Source organism: Myiozetetes cayanensis, unplaced genomic scaffold (genome assembly GCF_022539395.1).
Source record: "Myiozetetes cayanensis isolate MyiCay16 unplaced genomic scaffold, myiCay2020 scf40, whole genome shotgun sequence".
Taxonomy (NCBI): domain Eukaryota; kingdom Metazoa; phylum Chordata; class Aves; order Passeriformes; family Tyrannidae; genus Myiozetetes; species Myiozetetes cayanensis.
The window spans coordinates 1,048,585-1,065,784 of NW_026087632.1; the positions used below are offsets into that span (position 1 = coordinate 1,048,585).

The 17,200-nt window shown below is 46.4% G+C and overlaps 1 protein-coding gene across 2 annotated transcripts in view; it reads right to left on the bottom strand.

Annotated features, from left to right (window-relative positions):
- Nucleotides 1-6,150: 6,150 nt before the first annotated feature.
- Nucleotides 6,151-17,200, bottom strand: part of SUSD3 (sushi domain containing 3) — a 29,117-nt gene continuing 18,067 nt past the window's right edge. For both annotated transcript variants that reach the window (XM_050330275.1, XM_050330274.1), the window contains exons 4-5: nt 16,152-16,319; nt 6,151-6,803 (exon numbers count right to left, since the gene is read on the bottom strand). In XM_050330275.1, coding sequence (XP_050186232.1) covers nt 6,596-6,803; nt 16,152-16,319 — 376 coding nt within the window. In that variant the 3' untranslated portion in view covers nt 6,151-6,595. The remainder of the gene's footprint in view (nt 6,804-16,151; nt 16,320-17,200) is intronic.

Genomic DNA, 17,200 nt, shown 5'->3' on the forward strand with positions numbered 1-17,200 from the left:
AAAACAATGTGTTGGTTTTTGGTTTTTTTTCTTAAAGTTTGGGGTTTTGTTTGTTTGCTTTTGTTTTCTAATTCTAATTTCTACCGTTGCTTTGCATATAGAATGGATTATTTTCCAGTCTTATTTATGTAGTCGTAGTATTATTAGTGGTAGAATTCTTTTATTCCTTTGTTGGTTAGAAGGAGATTAAAAAAAAAAAATTCTCTGACTCCAAACAAAGGCAGAAGCTGTGCTGCAAGTTCCCAGCACTTTATTTCCAGCCAGTTAAGCCAAACTGTTAAATGGGAATAGAACTGACTTGGATGAAATCATCTTCCCCCAGAGGATGGTTGGGCACTGAACAGGCTCCCCAGGGCAGTGGTCACGGTCCCAAGGCTGCCAGAGCTCAAGAAGTGTTTGGAAAATGCTCTCAGGGACAGAGTGGGATTGTTGGGGGGTCTGTGCAGGGCCAGGAGTTGGCCTTGAGGATCCTTGTGGCTCCCTTCAACTCAGGAGATTCTGTGGTTCTGCGATAGCCTGGAGCACCCACAGGTCTGGAAATCCCTGCTCAGTTTTAATTTCCTGCATATTTATCTGGAGAATTAAATCCCCCCCCCCCCCCAATTCTGCTGTATGACACCCTATCCTTGGATATTTTAACAGCATTAGTAAGACAAGATGATGCAGATAATGGAAAAATTGAGTACCTCTTGTTCCTGTCAAAAGGGAAAAATCAGCATATAGAATCAGCCTGTCTCTACTGATCATAAATCCTGATAAACATTGTAGAAGTTACTGTGTTGGCTGATGGGTTGTCCACAGGATAATGAAGAACCAGCTTCACAAGCATGTTCAATACCACACTTGGCTCCTTATCTGATCCCTTGTGAAGTGCAAATCAAATCTTAGGCAGGGGAAAATAATACTCAACTAATTATTTAAAAATCCCCAAACAATTGAATTCTTTGAAGGCAGGAAGTAAATAAATCTGTTTGAGCATCCTCCCCTGAAAATAGGTGTGTAAATAAACAGCTGACAGATTTGGCAAACTGACCTGCCACAGAGCTCTGGGAAGGGAACAAAGACATTTTGTCTCCATGTCCTCACACGTAGAGTCATCCCTGCCAGCTCCTGGCCTCAGCTGAGCCCCACCGGCCAGGGAGGATGGAGAGGGTGCTTGACACCAGGTGAACTTACCCTGCCTTGCTGTGGCAGAGCATCTTTCCATCTTTGCAGGAGCATTGGCTACCAGGAATGGAGTCTGGCTTTTGGAACATCTCTGTGTGCTGGGGAACTATGCAGTGCTCCCACCAGCTGATATGCTGGGGCTGCAGTGACACCAGAAATGGCTATTGCTTGTGGAATAATTATACAAGAGCCTTTCAACACTGGCTCTGTCAATCACCTCTCTCTTCAAAATAGTCCTTAAAAATAAGTAGAAAAGGTCACCTGCTCATGTTGCTGAGAGAACAAACAAGAGAGGTTCCATACATCAGTTTGGGGTAGATAGGATTTGAGAAGATTTCACATAGTCCTGTATTATGAGGTATAACTGCAAATGACATCCCAAATTGGAAAGGCACTGCTCCACCCCACAGCAGGAGTTTATTAAAATGTCATATTTAATTAAAGTTATTAAAAAGCTGAGTCATGTGAAATTAAAAAAAAAATTAGTTGCAAAAGCCTTTTACATCTGACAATAAGTGATAACAGATTAATTTAGTTCCTCTCCTTCCAGGGCATCACTGATGACTGAGATGTTTTGGAAACAAACTTGTTAGAGATGTCTGCATCTTCTCCACCCCAAACCATCAGTCACTTAGATCTTGCTCAGCTGATGTCTGGTGTAACCAGAGAGTTCCTGCTTTCCTGTGTTCTGTTGTTTCAGACCAGTGGTATTGGCCACATCCTACAGGTTGTTTGTCATGTTCACAGTTCTGCTTCTTTTCTGGGTCTTGGGCTTCTCAGAAACTTTTACCAGTACTACCCCATAACCCAAAGTTGGACTGACAGCAGCAGAGTGTGCTGAGGAAACAGCATCTTTAGAGACTCCCAGGTTAATGCTCAAAGGGCAGGGGTCCAGGAGAAAGCCTGCATGGCCAAAAATCCATGTGGAAGGCTCCATGAAAGCAATCTTAACTCTGTGGTAGATACTCTGGTGTTCCTTCCAAGCTTCACTGTTCCATCCAGATCAAGATGTAATATTTCTCTTTCTTTCAACCACAGAAGATAGGTCATACATACATTGGACAGCTTCAATTATTTGTGAATCATGAGTTAGGCTTCCCCTAAACCATGTCATTACCATCAAAGAAACTTTAGAGATGTGCTTTTTCTGTTGTTTGACACTTCATGACTGAGACTTCTCCATTCAAATACAAGCATGAGACACTGATTTTTAAATAGAAGCTGTGTTTTCCACATAACCATCCAAATCTACCATTTGTGGATTAAGAAAATGAGAAATATCATGAGACTTGCGACAAAACTCACAGGTCCTGGCAACACTGAGCTCTGACATCCCACAGATCTCAAGGGATTTACTGCTGCAGGGGTTTCCTGTGTGGCAAAGAATGAATTCTCAAGAAAGTAGGATCAGATACCCTCTAGAGCATGCCAGCTGCCTTAGAAACCATTCCCTGTTTGGTATTCCACGTAAGATTGTAGAATCATATCATCATTAAGGTTGCAAAGGGCAGGTAAGGTCACCATCCAACCATTATCCCAACATCACCACCATATTCACCACTAAACCATGTCCTCAAGTGCCACATCCACACATTTTTTTGAACACTCCCGGGGATGGTGTGTTCAAACAGCCTCTTTCAGGGCTTCTCAACCCTTTCAGTGAAGAGGTTTTTTCCTAATAGCCAACCTAAGCCTCCCCAAAATTTACAGTTCCTAAAAACTGCCTTCTGGTTTTCTGCAAGCAGGCAAAGCTTCGCAGCAATCCAGTGCAACAGCCTCAGCAGAGCTGCTGCTCTGGGAAAGCAGCTTTGAAGTACAAGGTGAGGGAAATGCAAAGAAGCAATAGGGCTGATAAACACTGTGAAGAATTAGCCTGTCCTGCTGGAATGTAGCTCAATTAAATTTGAAGCATCCATGCAGGGAGGGGTCTGTCTTGGGCTTGTTTGTGTGGTTTGTAGCATTTCTACTTGTTCTTTACGTGCAAGCCATCAGTCCCCTAAAATACACAAGGAAATGCAAGTGTTCTGTAGCAGAAAGGGGAGCCTGAATCCAATTGCAACCACTGGCTGGGAAACATTTAAGGGTTAATGTAATAAATACGAGGTTCTAAAAGTCTATTTTATATTCTCAGCTGCTTTCATCTCCTTCCTGCACAGCACTTATTTCCCTTCTGACAATAAATCATGTTTGCATGAGCAATAAGGCTGACTCCAGGGGGTGCAGCCATCAGAACTAAGCACAGTCCCAGAGGGAGCCGAGCCACAAATCTTGTACAAACAGTTTGGGTGTTGCTTCCTTATCTTGGTGTAACTTTGCTGCTTCTTGTGCCCAAATAGATGACAGTGAGCCAGTGCTCTGAGACAAGGCACAGTGAATTGACCTGCCTTCTCTGGTGCTTCCCATGTCATCTCAAGGGTGTTCTTTCTCCCATCCAACATCTCAGCTTGGCCTCATATGTAGAACAGGCTCCCTGCTCACCTGGTGTGCTGACCCAGACATCCCAACAAGGGAATTTATTTCCTTGCAGCCCTATTACTGCATTCTAAAGCCACATGGTAAAATTAAAACACCGGGGAGCTAATTTATGAAATCCAGTTAACATAATCACAGAGAAGGGGAAGAGAAAAGAAATTCAAAGCAGATGCAGAGAGGCAGGATCAAGGATATCTGAGCCACCCTTCACACGTGTACCTCAAGCATGGTATTGCCAGTAGGACAGAACAATTCCCTCCCATGCATACAACTCTGTTTAAATCCTAGGTTGAGATGTGCCACCTTTGCAGAGGGATTGTTTAAAATCATTTGTCCTACACTTTCTGGGGATCAGAGAAGCGCCTTCGTTCTGGCACTTCTTGAGGTTCTCTTTTCTCCCCTTCTTAAAGTTAGGTTTGCCCTTTCCCATTTTCTAATACTTCCCTTGTCCCTTCAGAGTTTTCTGAAGCTCTATCAGTACTCACATCTTGAGTCCCGGGTCCAGTTCTGGGCCTCTCCCCTCAGGAAGGACACTGAGGGGCCAGAGTGTGTCCAGAGGAGGGAACGGAGCTGGGGAAGGGTCTGGAGCACAAGTGTGATGAGGAGCAGCTGAGGGAGCTGGGGAGGCTCAGCCTGGAGAAAAGGAGGCTCCTCCACAATTCCCTGATTGGAGAGTGGAGCCAGGTGGAGGTTGAGCTCCCAGGGAACCAGCAACAGGGCAAGGGGACATGGTCTTAAGCTGCGCTAGGAGTGGTTTAGGTTGGACATTAGGAAGAAATAATGCTACACAGAAAGGGGAATTAGATATTAGAATGGGCTGCCCAGGGAGCTGGTGGAGTCACTGTCCCTGGAGAAGTTTAAGGAAAGACTGGACGTGGCACTCAATGCTCTGGTCTAGTTGACATCACGGTGTTTGTCACAGGTTGGACTCGATGATCTCTGAGGTCTTTTCCAAGTCTGCTGTGCCTTTAATCAGTCCCTGCTAATGACAGCTTGTTTCTCCACAAGACCTTTGTACTTTTTATTTGGGAATGTCACAATTTGTCTTTTTGAAGTCCATTTCCCTTTTTCTGCTGCTCTCCTTTTCTTAAAAACATGATGTCATATATTTTCACATTCACCCAAATGTCCCTTTTGGTTTTTAACAAGTTTTTCCCTGCTACAGTCAGAAGCAAATGCCCCCCACTTCACACCACCTTCAGAAATGAAGCTGTTGCTGGTATAGATGTCTGGATTCCTGGTGGTTGTACACTTCTCCAGCAGAGAATCAGACAAAAATCACCCATTTTTAAAGATGTTTCTGGTATTTTCCCAGGTAAACTTCCACCAGTTTCTCCTGTATCTGCAGAGTCAGTACTGGACACCCCACAGCTTCTCTGGGCAACCTGTGCCAGGGCCTCACCACCCACACAGCCAAGAATTCCTTCCCAATCTCCCATCTCACCCTGCCCTCTGGCAGTGGGAAGTCATTCCTCCTTGTCCTGCCCCTCCATCCCATGTCCCCAGTCCCTCTCCAGCTCTCTTGGAGCCCCTTTAGGCCCTGGAAGGGGCTCTCAGGTCTCCTTGGAGCCTTCTCTTATGAAGGTGAATGCCCCCAGCTCTGCCAGCCTGGCTCCAGAGCAGAGAATGAGAAGAGAGTGATGAGAAGTACATCCTTTTTTCCAGCTCATCCCAAGGAGTGTGTTGCAGGGTGCATCGTGGTGCACTGCACAGAAGAACTGAGCTCATTAGCAGCAGGAAAAAGGGTCTTTTGCTGCAACTTCCATGTTACTGAATTTCCAGCACGTGTTTTTGATCTCTGCAGAGTGTGGCCAGGATAGAAGAGGGCATTCCTAGGCCTGCCAGCAAAGCTACAGTAATTTGAATTTCAAAACTGAAGCTCCAAAACTGAAGGTCTTAAGAGGACACCTGATTCGTAACAAGGGGATATGCCATGAGACAATTACTGGAATTTGCTATAAGGTCCTGTTTCCATCATGAGAGGGATGTGACAATACCCATTAGACAGTGATGACAGAATAAATAAGGCTTCAACTTGAACAAAAATAACTATACTATAACTACAGGAGGTACACCTATGTGCATATAAACAGCAGAATAAGAGCCATACCAGTTACTTAACTATTCAGAATGGACAAAACAAGAAAACACACCACCTTTTTTTTTTTTCCCTCACACTAGGAATAGATTAGTAACAGGAAAAGAGGCAGGTTTCCAGCAGCTCCCTCAGCCCTTTATTTTGAGTGCTCTCACCAGGATGCTGCAGTGATCCCCTGAGCTGCAGGGAGGCTGCACAGCTCCCACACTGTGACACCTGCAGCAGCTCCAGGGGGTCAGGGCTGTGGTCCCTCGCAGAGCAAGGTGGGACACAGCAGGGCAGGCCATCTCTCCACGTGCCATCCCCTCTCCCACGGGCTGGTGGCCCTGGAGGTGGGCCAGTCTCACAGGGTCTCTCAAAGCAGAGCAGATGAATTAAAGAAAAAGACCTTCCTGACACAAAACAACGGGGCCTTCCGTTAAAAACAACATTTTATTGCGGTTCTATCACGCTACTGTGTAAAAATATGAGGGACTTTCCATTCTGGAATGCTTTACAAAACCCAAGGGTGCGGAGGAGGCTGGAATCTGGCGGGTGCGTAATTATCATCAGCGACTTTGTAAGAGGCAAATATACAAACCTGGTACCACCTCTCCAGCTGTACAGGAGGACACTGTGCTTCTGCCACGGTCCCACTGCACAGCAAACTGCAGAGAACTCAGCTACAGACTGCCAGCCCCAACATTCCTGGTTTCATTTGTCTCAGGCCTCGAAGCGCTTCTGTCAAATAACCATCTTGGAATATAGAAAACTTTCAAACTCATACGAATAACGAACTCTCTCATGTCGTCTTTAAGGCACGTATTTCCATCCAGATTTCGTTTTGGTCCAGAGGAGCAGTTGTGTCTCAGACAGCAGCTATCCAGGGATGTGGCAGCTTGGTTTGTTGTAGCTGTCCTTGTGACCGTGGACTTCAACGACGTGTATGGAATTCACCGTCTGCACCGTGGGGTTGTGTCTGGGCACAGCCTGCGGCCCAGGGGCACCTCTGCTCTGCTTCAGCACCTGATCACTGCCTTTACAGCACCCAGGAGCCACCACATCCCGAGTCCACTCCTCCTGGAACCTGCAAGCAACAGAGGAAAAAGTTATTTCTGTTCCATCGATTCTGGTGAGGAAACAGAACTTCCTAAGCGGTTTTATTTTTATTTCACAAACTACTTGTACTGTACCGTAACAAATTGCTTCTCCCAGCATCAAAACCACTTGGCAGCAGTGGGGAAAATAGTCATGTCTTTGTAAAAGCTGATGCAGACCTTGAAAAGACTTGAGAGGTTGGGTTTTTTTGTCGTTGGGGCAGATGTTTTTTGTTTGTTTGCCATCAAACGAGTCCCCAGCTTCAATGTAGCACCATGCTCTTGGCAGAATGTGACTGAGAGGGCTTGAATGCTGGGCCTGGTGCAGAAGGAACATCCTTGCTTGGTTAGTGGAGCACTGCTGGGAGCACAGGAGCCAGCTGTGCCCAGTGGGATCTGAGGTGTTATTTGCAGAGCTGCCAGTGGTTGCATTAGGGTTCATGGTAGCCCTTGGCTGCCTGCCCTGGTACTGAAGGGACCTCAGGCTGTGTTTGCAGCACTGGCAGTCACTGATTTATCCCACCAGGAAGGAAGGGTTTGCCCAGTTGTGGGGGAAGCCAGCACGGGCCACTGCCCCAGACATCAACGCCCCGGGCAGCGGATGGTGCAGAGCAGCAGCAGTGGCAGATGGAGATGGCAGAGCTGCTGAAAAGATGCTCAGTAAACCACACCCCCTTCGTTCAGCAGCATGGTGGGGATGGGATCAGCTTGTTCCTGAACTTTGCTGACAGATGCCGTGGCCTTTACACACACGGTCTGTGCACCAGATGCAGGTAATTATTGCAGCCTGATTGGGGGGGCTTCTGTACAACATCAGCAGCTCGTGCAGGCAGGGGGAAGGCTGAGGGTTCCTGCCCCACAGTCACTGCAGCTGAGCCAACTCCTCCAGCTTCCTCTGAACCCTCGGTGTGGCCCCTGCAGGCAGCAGCCTGCACACCCACACCCATGCTCTTACCCTTTCAGACTGAAAAGCTGGTCAGGAAACAGAAGCTGCATTCTGCATTTATCAGCTGCAGAAACCAGCAGAAATGCTCACACACAAGATGTGCACAAACAGAGGAACTGCAGGGGAATAACAGAACATAAACCCGAACAACTGAAGTCTTGCTGTCCTGGTACAGAGCAGGTCTGCTGCAGATACATCTGTCCTGTAAAGGAGACTAAATCTTGCTCTTCCCTGGAAAGCTGTGTTGCAAAACTAGTTGGGGCATGAGCTACAGTCAGGTAATGTGTAAGCATCTTAGAACACTGCTGTACTGGATGTGAGAGGACACTGGATCAGCATCTGTAGGCTGCACATACTCATCAAGGAGGTCCTCAGAGAAGCAGATGTCACCCACCTATAATTCAGACAACAACAAACTCATGTATTTCTCAAAATACCAGCCTGGTAACTTCACCTATGTTGTACTGACCTCACTGTTTTAACTGTGCCTTTTAATCTTGGGGCCTCAACAAGCCCTAAAGCATCTTTGTGTTGGGCACCAGAACACCTGTCTGAGCAGCCCTGTGAGCTGCCATGAGGGAACAGAAGCTACATGGAGCAATGCTGCACACCTCACTGCCAAAAGAAATCTTCTGAGATACTTGCTGCTGTGCATTTCGTTATTTTTTTACAGTATAAGGAACTCAGTTCCATCTTCTTGAGGTGGTGATCAATGGGGAAAATAAAAATGAAAATAAAAATCAAATCAAAGCAGCGTATACACTGAGAAGAACTGGGATAAAGTTTTGCATGGGCCAGCAAAACTACCTTTGCAAAAAAAAAAAAAAGCCTTTGCAAATTGCCCTGCCAGGTTTGTAGCTCAAATCTAGGTATTCTGGTTGTGGTGCAATAAATACAGTTCACCTGGGCAGAATTCATCCTGCTCTGATGTTGTCCCCTCTAAAGCTTCACGCTGTGAAACACTGTAATTAACCCACAGTCCACCACCAACTCAGGAAGCCAAACTGGCTAAAACTGCACTTGGAGAACAGCTGTATTTGTGTCTTAGCAATCCCTTCCTGCCATTTCAGGAACTATTAAACTTCCATTGGCTTCCACCACCACAGGTTGCCCAGAGGAGCTGTGGCTGTCCCATCCCTGGGAGTGTTCAGGGTTAGACAGGGCTTGGAGCAACCTGGGCTAGTGGAAGGTATCCCTGCCTATGGCAGGGGTTGGAACTAGCTGGTTTTTAAGGTCCTTTCCCACCCAAACCATTCTGTGATTCTGTGATTCTATAAGCATAGGATGAGGAAACAGTGGACACCCTCCCTTGCCTGCAATGCATCGAACCCTCCCCATCAGAGGGGCAGTGAAGCCAGCTCACCAAGCTGGGGTTCCACCTCAGCAGATGACCAGAAGAGCTATTAAAGGAGCTGCAGTGTCCCCAAGGGACAGATAACTGTGCAGGCAGTGGGCTCTGCTCTGTGTGCGTGTCTTCAGCCAGACACAGCCTGCAGTTTGCTCTCTCATCCGTGGGAGCTCTGTACTTTGTCCTGAATAAGTGTGACTGTTTCTTCAAGCACTTCAACTTCCCTTACGTCCAGTAGCCCAGCTGGGCTACTCCAAAACATCCTGGTAAGAGGATTAAGAGCCAAAACATCCCAGTAAGAGGATTAGAAGCCCTCCCTGTACCTTTATCTGGCACTGCAAACCCCCCCAGGGTGCTGGGTGCTGCACAGCCAGGCTGGGTGCACGGTACAGTTGAGAAGGGCAGCCTTTATCTGACAGATAAATTCGGCATTCCCATCTGGGGAGAAGAATGGCCATCACAGCATTTATCAATGGGGCTTAGAGGATTCACAAGAATTTTGTTTTGTGTGGCTTGAGAGCTGTTCCTTGCTGGAGGGAAAATGCTGTTAACAGGACACCCGAGACATGTGAGAACACAGAGCAGCGGGGCTGCCACAGAGTGCCCGGTGCTGGCACTGCCTCTGAAAACTGATTTTATGCTGCAGGATGGGAAGGGATTTTTTTTTGTTTTTGTTCCTGTATGTCTGGTGGCTTTGTACAAGACCCTGGGGTGATCATGAAAGTAGTATGAAAACAATAACAGCAACTCTATTGAAAGCACATGTTGCTGTACACACCCCCTTCATGCTCTTGAGATGACAATTAAGACTGAAATTCAGAAATGGGAGTAATTTAGAAACCAGCTATCCTACCCCTTCTGACAGGGCCCCAAGGGGAAACCACAGCTCACTTCCCCTGTCTCAGCTTTCTTTGAAACCCGCGTGCCAAAAGGTACAGGGAAGATTTTAGTCTCTGAGAGGTGGCAGGGGGGAACACAGAGCACAGGAAAAACAGGAGAAAAAAACCAACAACTTCATCAATAGAGAAGCTCAAGGTTGGACAAGTCGCAGGGAAAAGCAGGGAAAGGAAATCTGCCCCTCTCCTATGCTGGAGTCCTTGGTGCCACGCAATCAAACATCTCCTGTAGGGAACCATATTAATTCTGTAGAATTGTATCAAACAGGTCATTTGCCCTTTGCAGCCCTTTCACTGGGTGCTTTTCGTGGTGCAGTGTTAAACCCTGCAGTGATGAGGGGTCCTGCAGTCATTCCAGGTGTCCTGGTGCGTTTTTCTTGTTCTGCTGACATTTTCCATCGAGCTTTGCTTGTTCTCCAGGTGTTGTCCCCTTTCACTAAATCCACACCACACTACCCTGCTAATGGAAGGGCATCAGATCCTTCATTTAGGTGTTCAGAGGGCAAGGAGCTGAGAAAGTGTCCTCAAAGGGAGAGCAGGTAAGGCAGGAATGTAGCCAGGTGTCCCATCTCATCCTGTTCACACTTCTGCAAGGTCCCTTGGCTCACAGCTGAGCTCAGCAAGCCTGGGCAGACCTCAGCATTTTTTAGAGCAACATGCATTTCTGATTTGTGCCTTCCTCACAAGTCCTTACACAAAATAGTGGAAAATTTCCACCATTATAGCCACTAAGTCAAAGAGGAAAAGAAAACTCATTTAATTTTACTGCAGAGGTCAAAGCCACGAGCTCACCTCACCAGCCTTGCCCATGACTTCTTGGACTGACCAAAAATGCCACGCTGCCTCTCCTAAGAGCATCTGGCCTTGGGGTTTTTCTGCAAAACCTTTTCACTTGGAATTCTCTGTTGTTGGATTGTCCTTATTTGGTGTTTTTTTGCCAGGTACACTGGTAAAGCATCTTGTAGTCAGAAAGGGCTCTGGTACAAACATTTCAGCTACTAAAAATATCTTCTGTGGGAGAACACACTACCCTGCTTCTCTGCAGAAGAGATTTTTTTTCTGGATAATATGCTCCAGCTGTGGGGATAGCTGAAAGGAGGACTTAAAACCTACTGAGACATGGGCTTTTCCATTTGACTCGCTCCTGCAGTCAGATCAACCACTTCATAGAGAATGTTTTATAACTTGGCCTAGAGCTGTGTAAAATAATTCACCTCTAAACATTCCAAATTTGGAAGGCACAACTTCTTCCAAATGCTTCCACGCTAGAAAAAAAACAAAAACCAAAAACCCCACACCAAATTTCTCTGATACTTTTTAGATGTATTTTTGAGCTGGGCTAATTTCTTTCTGGTGTTTTTCTTCGCTGGCAGGGGATGAAGAGGAGTTAATCTACAGCAGGATTCAGTTCTCCCCAAGTGTGCAAAATGCTGGATCATCACCTCTCCCTTACAAAAAATCAGCACATCTCTGAGTCAAGGGAGTATCTATTCCAGGACAGGTTACAGCACTGTTATGCTGAAAGAGCAAAGCAACAGAGCCAAGGTGTGGCTATTTCTTACCATCATTAGGAAGTTTATGCACACTGAAATGAGCTCCCTCAGCATTTTTTCCACTGGCTACCTGTGTTTCTCCTGTGAGAGCTATCTTCTGCACATGCTTATATAAAAATAGGTTCCAACAGTGGAGTGCCTGGTTCTTAAATGTCCCTTCATGCCAGAAGGGTTTGCTGTTTGCTCTCACAGTGTTACACTGGATTGTGCATATTTTACCTTCCAGTGGTTGCAATTGGATTCAGGCTCCCCTTTCTGCTACAGAACACTTGCATTTCCTTGTGTATTTTAGGGGACTGATGGCTTGCACTTAAAGAACAAGTAGAAATGCTACAAACCACACAAACAAGCCCAAGACAGACCCCTCCCTGCATGGATGCTTGAAATTTAATTGAGCTACATTCCAGCAGGACAGGCTAATTCTTCATAGTGTTTATCAGCCCTATTGCTTCTTTGCATTTCCCTCACCTTGTACTTCAAAGCTGCTTTCCCAGAGCAGCAGCTCTGCTGAGGCTGTTGCACTGGATTGCTGCGAAGCTTTGCCTGCTTGCAGAAAACCAGAAGGCAGTTTTTAGGAACTGTAAATTTTGGGGAGGCTTAGGTTGGCTATTAGGAAAAAACTCTGTCACTGAAAGGGCTGAGAAGCCCTGGAACACATTCACCTGGGGAGCAGCTCCAGCTAAACCACAGCAGTGGGAGAGCGCAGCATTAAGGTGACCCCACTCTTCTTTTTGGCACCCATTTCTTTAATATCACGTCTCAGTGACTTCACCACCATCTCTCAAACATTACCAGCAGCTGGCACAGAGGAAGGACAGCTGCCTTTAAGTTTCTCTTCACTGATATTTTACCCTGTGCCTGTCACGGGGCTGAGGACAACCTGCCTGCTCAGGCTGCTGCCTGACCCACGCTCTCCCACGTGGCTGCTTGCTGGGATGGAAGAGGACTGTTCATCTCAGGTGGTGGGTGCCCCAAGCAATTATTCCAGAGAAGAATTACTGCAGGGTCAGGTATTACTCTTCACCAGAAATGAACTGACTCAAACCCAACATCTATCCCACATATATGGTACATCCTGCAGGCTGTGAGGGCTTTTCCCAACACACTAACGAGCCCTCCTGCCCAGCAATCCTCCTGGGGGCTGCTCTGGAGGTTCATGGACATTGTTCTCCTCTAACTACGTGGCCCTGAGCTGCAGCTAATCTCCCTCCCATAGACACAGACCCTTTTTTTCAGCTAATCTGGCTCAAACCTCTGCACCACAGACCAACCTGCTATCTCTGCTGGCTGCTCTGAACTTCTGAGAAGCAACGCTGGGGAAACACCTCCCTCCCAGCAGCCCCGTGATCTGTAACTTGTCTGTCCCTGCTCAACTAATATTATTTAGCTCTTTAAATATTATAAAAGAGCAAATATGCTGTAAATACTTACAGCTCCTGCATATAAGACTGTCTGCTAAAAATTGGTATGTTCATCCTCGCTGTGATTCCTTGCATCCAAATGAAAGAGGAGGCATCAGCAGTGACTGCACTCTGTAGTTAATGATCCCAGGTATTTGTACACATATTTCTCAGCACTTTAAAGCAACTTGTTCAAGCAGCCAAGAAGCCAGAATGGGGCTCATTATAATTAGTGTAGTTGCCACTAAAATTCAATGTTCCCCTGCAAAACTACATATTCATCATGTTTGTTTTATGCTTCCAACATGAGGGGAAAAAAAGATCTTGTTTTGTGGCAGACAGGTCCAGAAACAGCACACTGGAGCCTCTGCTGTCAAACAGCTGGGCTTCTCCATTATTTATAACTTCTGCACATCAGCATTCTGCATCCACATCATGTCACCTCCTAGCAGCTAAAATTATCTCATCAGCATACTAAGGCATTGCCTTAACTGATGTTCCTCAATCCTAAATTTCTCTGTAAACCATAACAAATACCTTACCTGCCTGAAAGAACTGGCTTTTTATTTTATCTCTTCTTAAAGTATTCTGAACCTTAAAGTGGTGAATCAAAATGTTCACCTCTAAATCTATTTCAATTAAGTCTGAAAAGCAGCATGACCTACATTCTTTTCTAGTCAAAAACTAAGCTGAGATATGCTCAAGAGGGTCTTTCTTCAAGGGTGGAGGAGTTTTTACTCTTCCAGATACTTTATGTGCTACAAGAAGCAGCAGAACAGTTTTCTTTAAGTAAAAATGACTGAAACTGTCAGGCCTCCACCCACTCCTTCCTCAGACGTGGGAACCCCTCATCTCAGCCTCCTCTTCCAAGTGGGTTGCAGAGCCACTTCCCATGGCTGGATCCCAGGGAGCAGCACACACTGCAGCCCTCAAGGAGGCAGGGAGGGAACAATTTACCTCCTGTGCTGCCCAGGACAGTTCCTGACTAGGAAACCCAGGCTGGTTTGCTGATTAGCTCAGAGGTCTAGTGGTGCTCTTCACAATCCCTCCCAGTGCCTGAAACATTAACACAGGAACAGGATAGGGAAGGAACAGAGTAGGGAAGGATAGAGTAGAGCAGACTAGGCTAGGCTAGACTGGACTAGACGAAAATATTTCAGTTGGAAGGGACCCACAAGGATCATCCAGTCCAACTGCTGTTATCCCCTTTGGGAATAACCAAAAATTAAAGCACGTTATTAAGGGCATTGTACACATGTCCCTTGAACACTGACAGTTTGGGACACCAACCACCTCTCCAAGAAGCCTGTTCCAGGGTCTGACCACCCTCTCAATGCACAAATGCTTCCTCATGTCAAGTCTGAGCTGACATTGATTAAACAGCTCTTATTTGAGTTGAGAAAGGGAACAAGGTAACAATAAGGAAGGGTCACATCTGTTCCAAGAGCAGTTCTAGGACAGCATCGCTCAGAGTCACTTCCAATGCCATTTCCATCTCTGATGAGAAGCAGCGCCCGCTCCCCACGTGCAAAACAGCCAGACTTGTGGCTGGGGGTGCACAGACTGATTCACCTCCTCTCCTAGCTGGTTTTAGCTCTGGCTGGTGATTAGCCAGGATCCCACCACCTCTGCGTGCTGGAGATAAAGCAGACCTTGATCACTCGTTGACCTCCTGCACTGAGAGCCGGGTATGAGCACTAGGATTTCACACAGCATTGCTCTACCCAGGAAAACAGAGCTCCCAGGCTTTCCTCCTCCTGCCTCTGCCATCCCCACCGAAGTTTATACACCCTCCAGTTTTCTAAAGAAATAATAAACTCCTTGATTTCTGGCCCAGGGAAGCTGCTCATCCAGATCAATGGCATATTCCCTGCTACCCTCAGATGAGAAAAGGTGTGCAGAATTCAGTCCACACAAGCCTCTGCTCCATGAAGGTGAGGACCCAGAAGGAGCTCAAGGCTCCACCACAGCTCTCACCTCTGCTTACAGCCCTTTAGAAGTTTATCCATGCTATTTTAAAAGCAGATGACACTCACATGAAACATTAACATCACAGCAGACTGAAGTTACCCAAAATTAAAAATTGCATCTTGAGTCTTCTGAAAACTCTTTAGGTTATAAGCAGCACTTAATTAGCTTTATACATCTTTCCGAAATCACCCAAATCCAGAAATCGATTAAGCAGCCATCAGACTTTTGTGCAGTACTCCCTTTGAACACGATTTCCAGCTGCACTGTGGCACAGAAGCAGGTTTGTAATTTGTATAAGATTGTTCTCTGCAGGTAGGCACTAGAAATCACTGATACTGCTGCACAGAAAGGCTGTACAGTTGAGCAGTGAATTAAAAGCAAACAAGGACTGTGCTGTATATTATCATACACCATGAGAAAACAGAACCCAGAGGATGTAAAAGACACAAGGGTGTGTGTTATCAAACAGCGTGAGCAAAACAGTGATTAGATTTTAACACGTACTCATTTTTCTGTTTTTCTTCTGTTGGCACCACCACAGTCAGTGTAAGACACCTGGACACACTCAGAGCTGATCCTGAACTAGCACAAAGAGCACCTGCACTCACCATCCACACAGCCACAGTACGTGATGTACTTTCTTCCAGCAGGGACAGGTCTTTGGGCTATCCCAGGGTCAGGCTTCCCACACTGGAATTCTCGTTGCCTTGGGGATGAGGATCCTGTTGTGCTTGCCCTGCAGCCCCTGATAACCAGTTCTCAGGGGAGCTTTCCTGCCCACTGTGGGGTGAACAGCAGTGCTTGGTGCTCACCTTGAGCTGCCCACAGCCCCTGGTGTCCTGGGCTGCCTCTGCTCCTTGGGAAAGGAGCACTTTGATCCCGCCGACCACCACAGAGCAGGGACTTCCCTGCTGCAGTTTAGCATCAATTTAACAAAGCCAATTAAAAACCTCTCTCCAGCTAATCTGATGCAAACTCCCCTGCAGACCAGGCTCAGCCAGGCACTGCTGGGGAAGGAAGCAGCTGCGAGAGGGGAGGTCGCCCTCAATCCTCTGCTGTCTCACCTTTTCCCCACACAACGGGCAAGTTCAAGGACAAGCCCTGACCACCCTCTGGCATCACGTCCTTTCAGGGGCCTCCTTTTAAAAGGCGTTTCCAAGGAATCCTCTTTGTAAAATTTGCTCCACAAACTCGTTCAAAGGCCCCCCATTTCACCAGCCTTACCTGTAGAAGCCTTGGTTGTCGTACGCCCCGTGAGCCACGTCGGCCAGCACAGACTTATTCCTGAGTTTCTTGTTGTTGTTGTTATTGTTTCTTCCCTTAAAACCGAAGTAGGCAGCTTGCATGTGCTCTAGTTCTTCAGTTCTCAGCTGGTACCACAGCTGCATATCCCTGTGAATACAGCATGGTGATAAATGGCTGTATAGCTGAGCTCTTACCTGACCCTAGCCCTGAAGACACCGCTTAAACCTGTGATGAACTTCACATGTAAGTTAAACAGAGACTTAAATAATACCTTAAGGTGGGGAGTTCTTAAATGGCATAAATATTATGCTGTAAAATAATGCCATTTTAAGTGTTATCCAGCACTCCTCAAAACCCAGCAAACAAACAAACAAAAAAAAGGGGCAATTTTCCTATGAGCACCTGTGGACTGCTCAAAGGAACAAAACCCCAATAATCAAGTCAATTTGAAACAGTGGTTTTTGAGACTGCAGGTAATAAGAGAAGTCCCATAAGGTGGGATGTGCCAATGTTCTCATGGACCTTCATCAGTGCCACAAGTCAGGCCACATCTTATTGTGTGTGAAAAGACTATGGACCATCTCCATTTTATGGAATAAACTAATTCAGGGGAAGAAAAGGATTTTCTGTGAATTTTTGCAGCACTGCCATTCCTAAGGGTTCCAAAATCACCAGGTTGAAAAGATGAATTGACTTAAAAATGGAGGAGGCAGGAAATGTTGCCTTTGTTAAGCACAGGGCATATTCCCTTGCCTTCAGGATTCCCTTTTGGAAATGCTCAGAGTGTTTTTCATGCTGGTCTCTACAACTCTGGGGCAAGAAAAGAAGGAAATCCCAATTTCTTTTCCTGTTTTTAAAAGAAGTCTGAGATTCACAGACGTTTTCACTAGCTGATGGGGCAAGATTAAATTGTGAGAGCTGACAACACTGATTTTGGTGCTGTTTCTGTCCTCTTGGGTGGCAATCCTGCTCCTTCCAAAGAAAACAGCAGTATTGCTGACTCAGAGGGACAAGATCTGGGAGGAGGC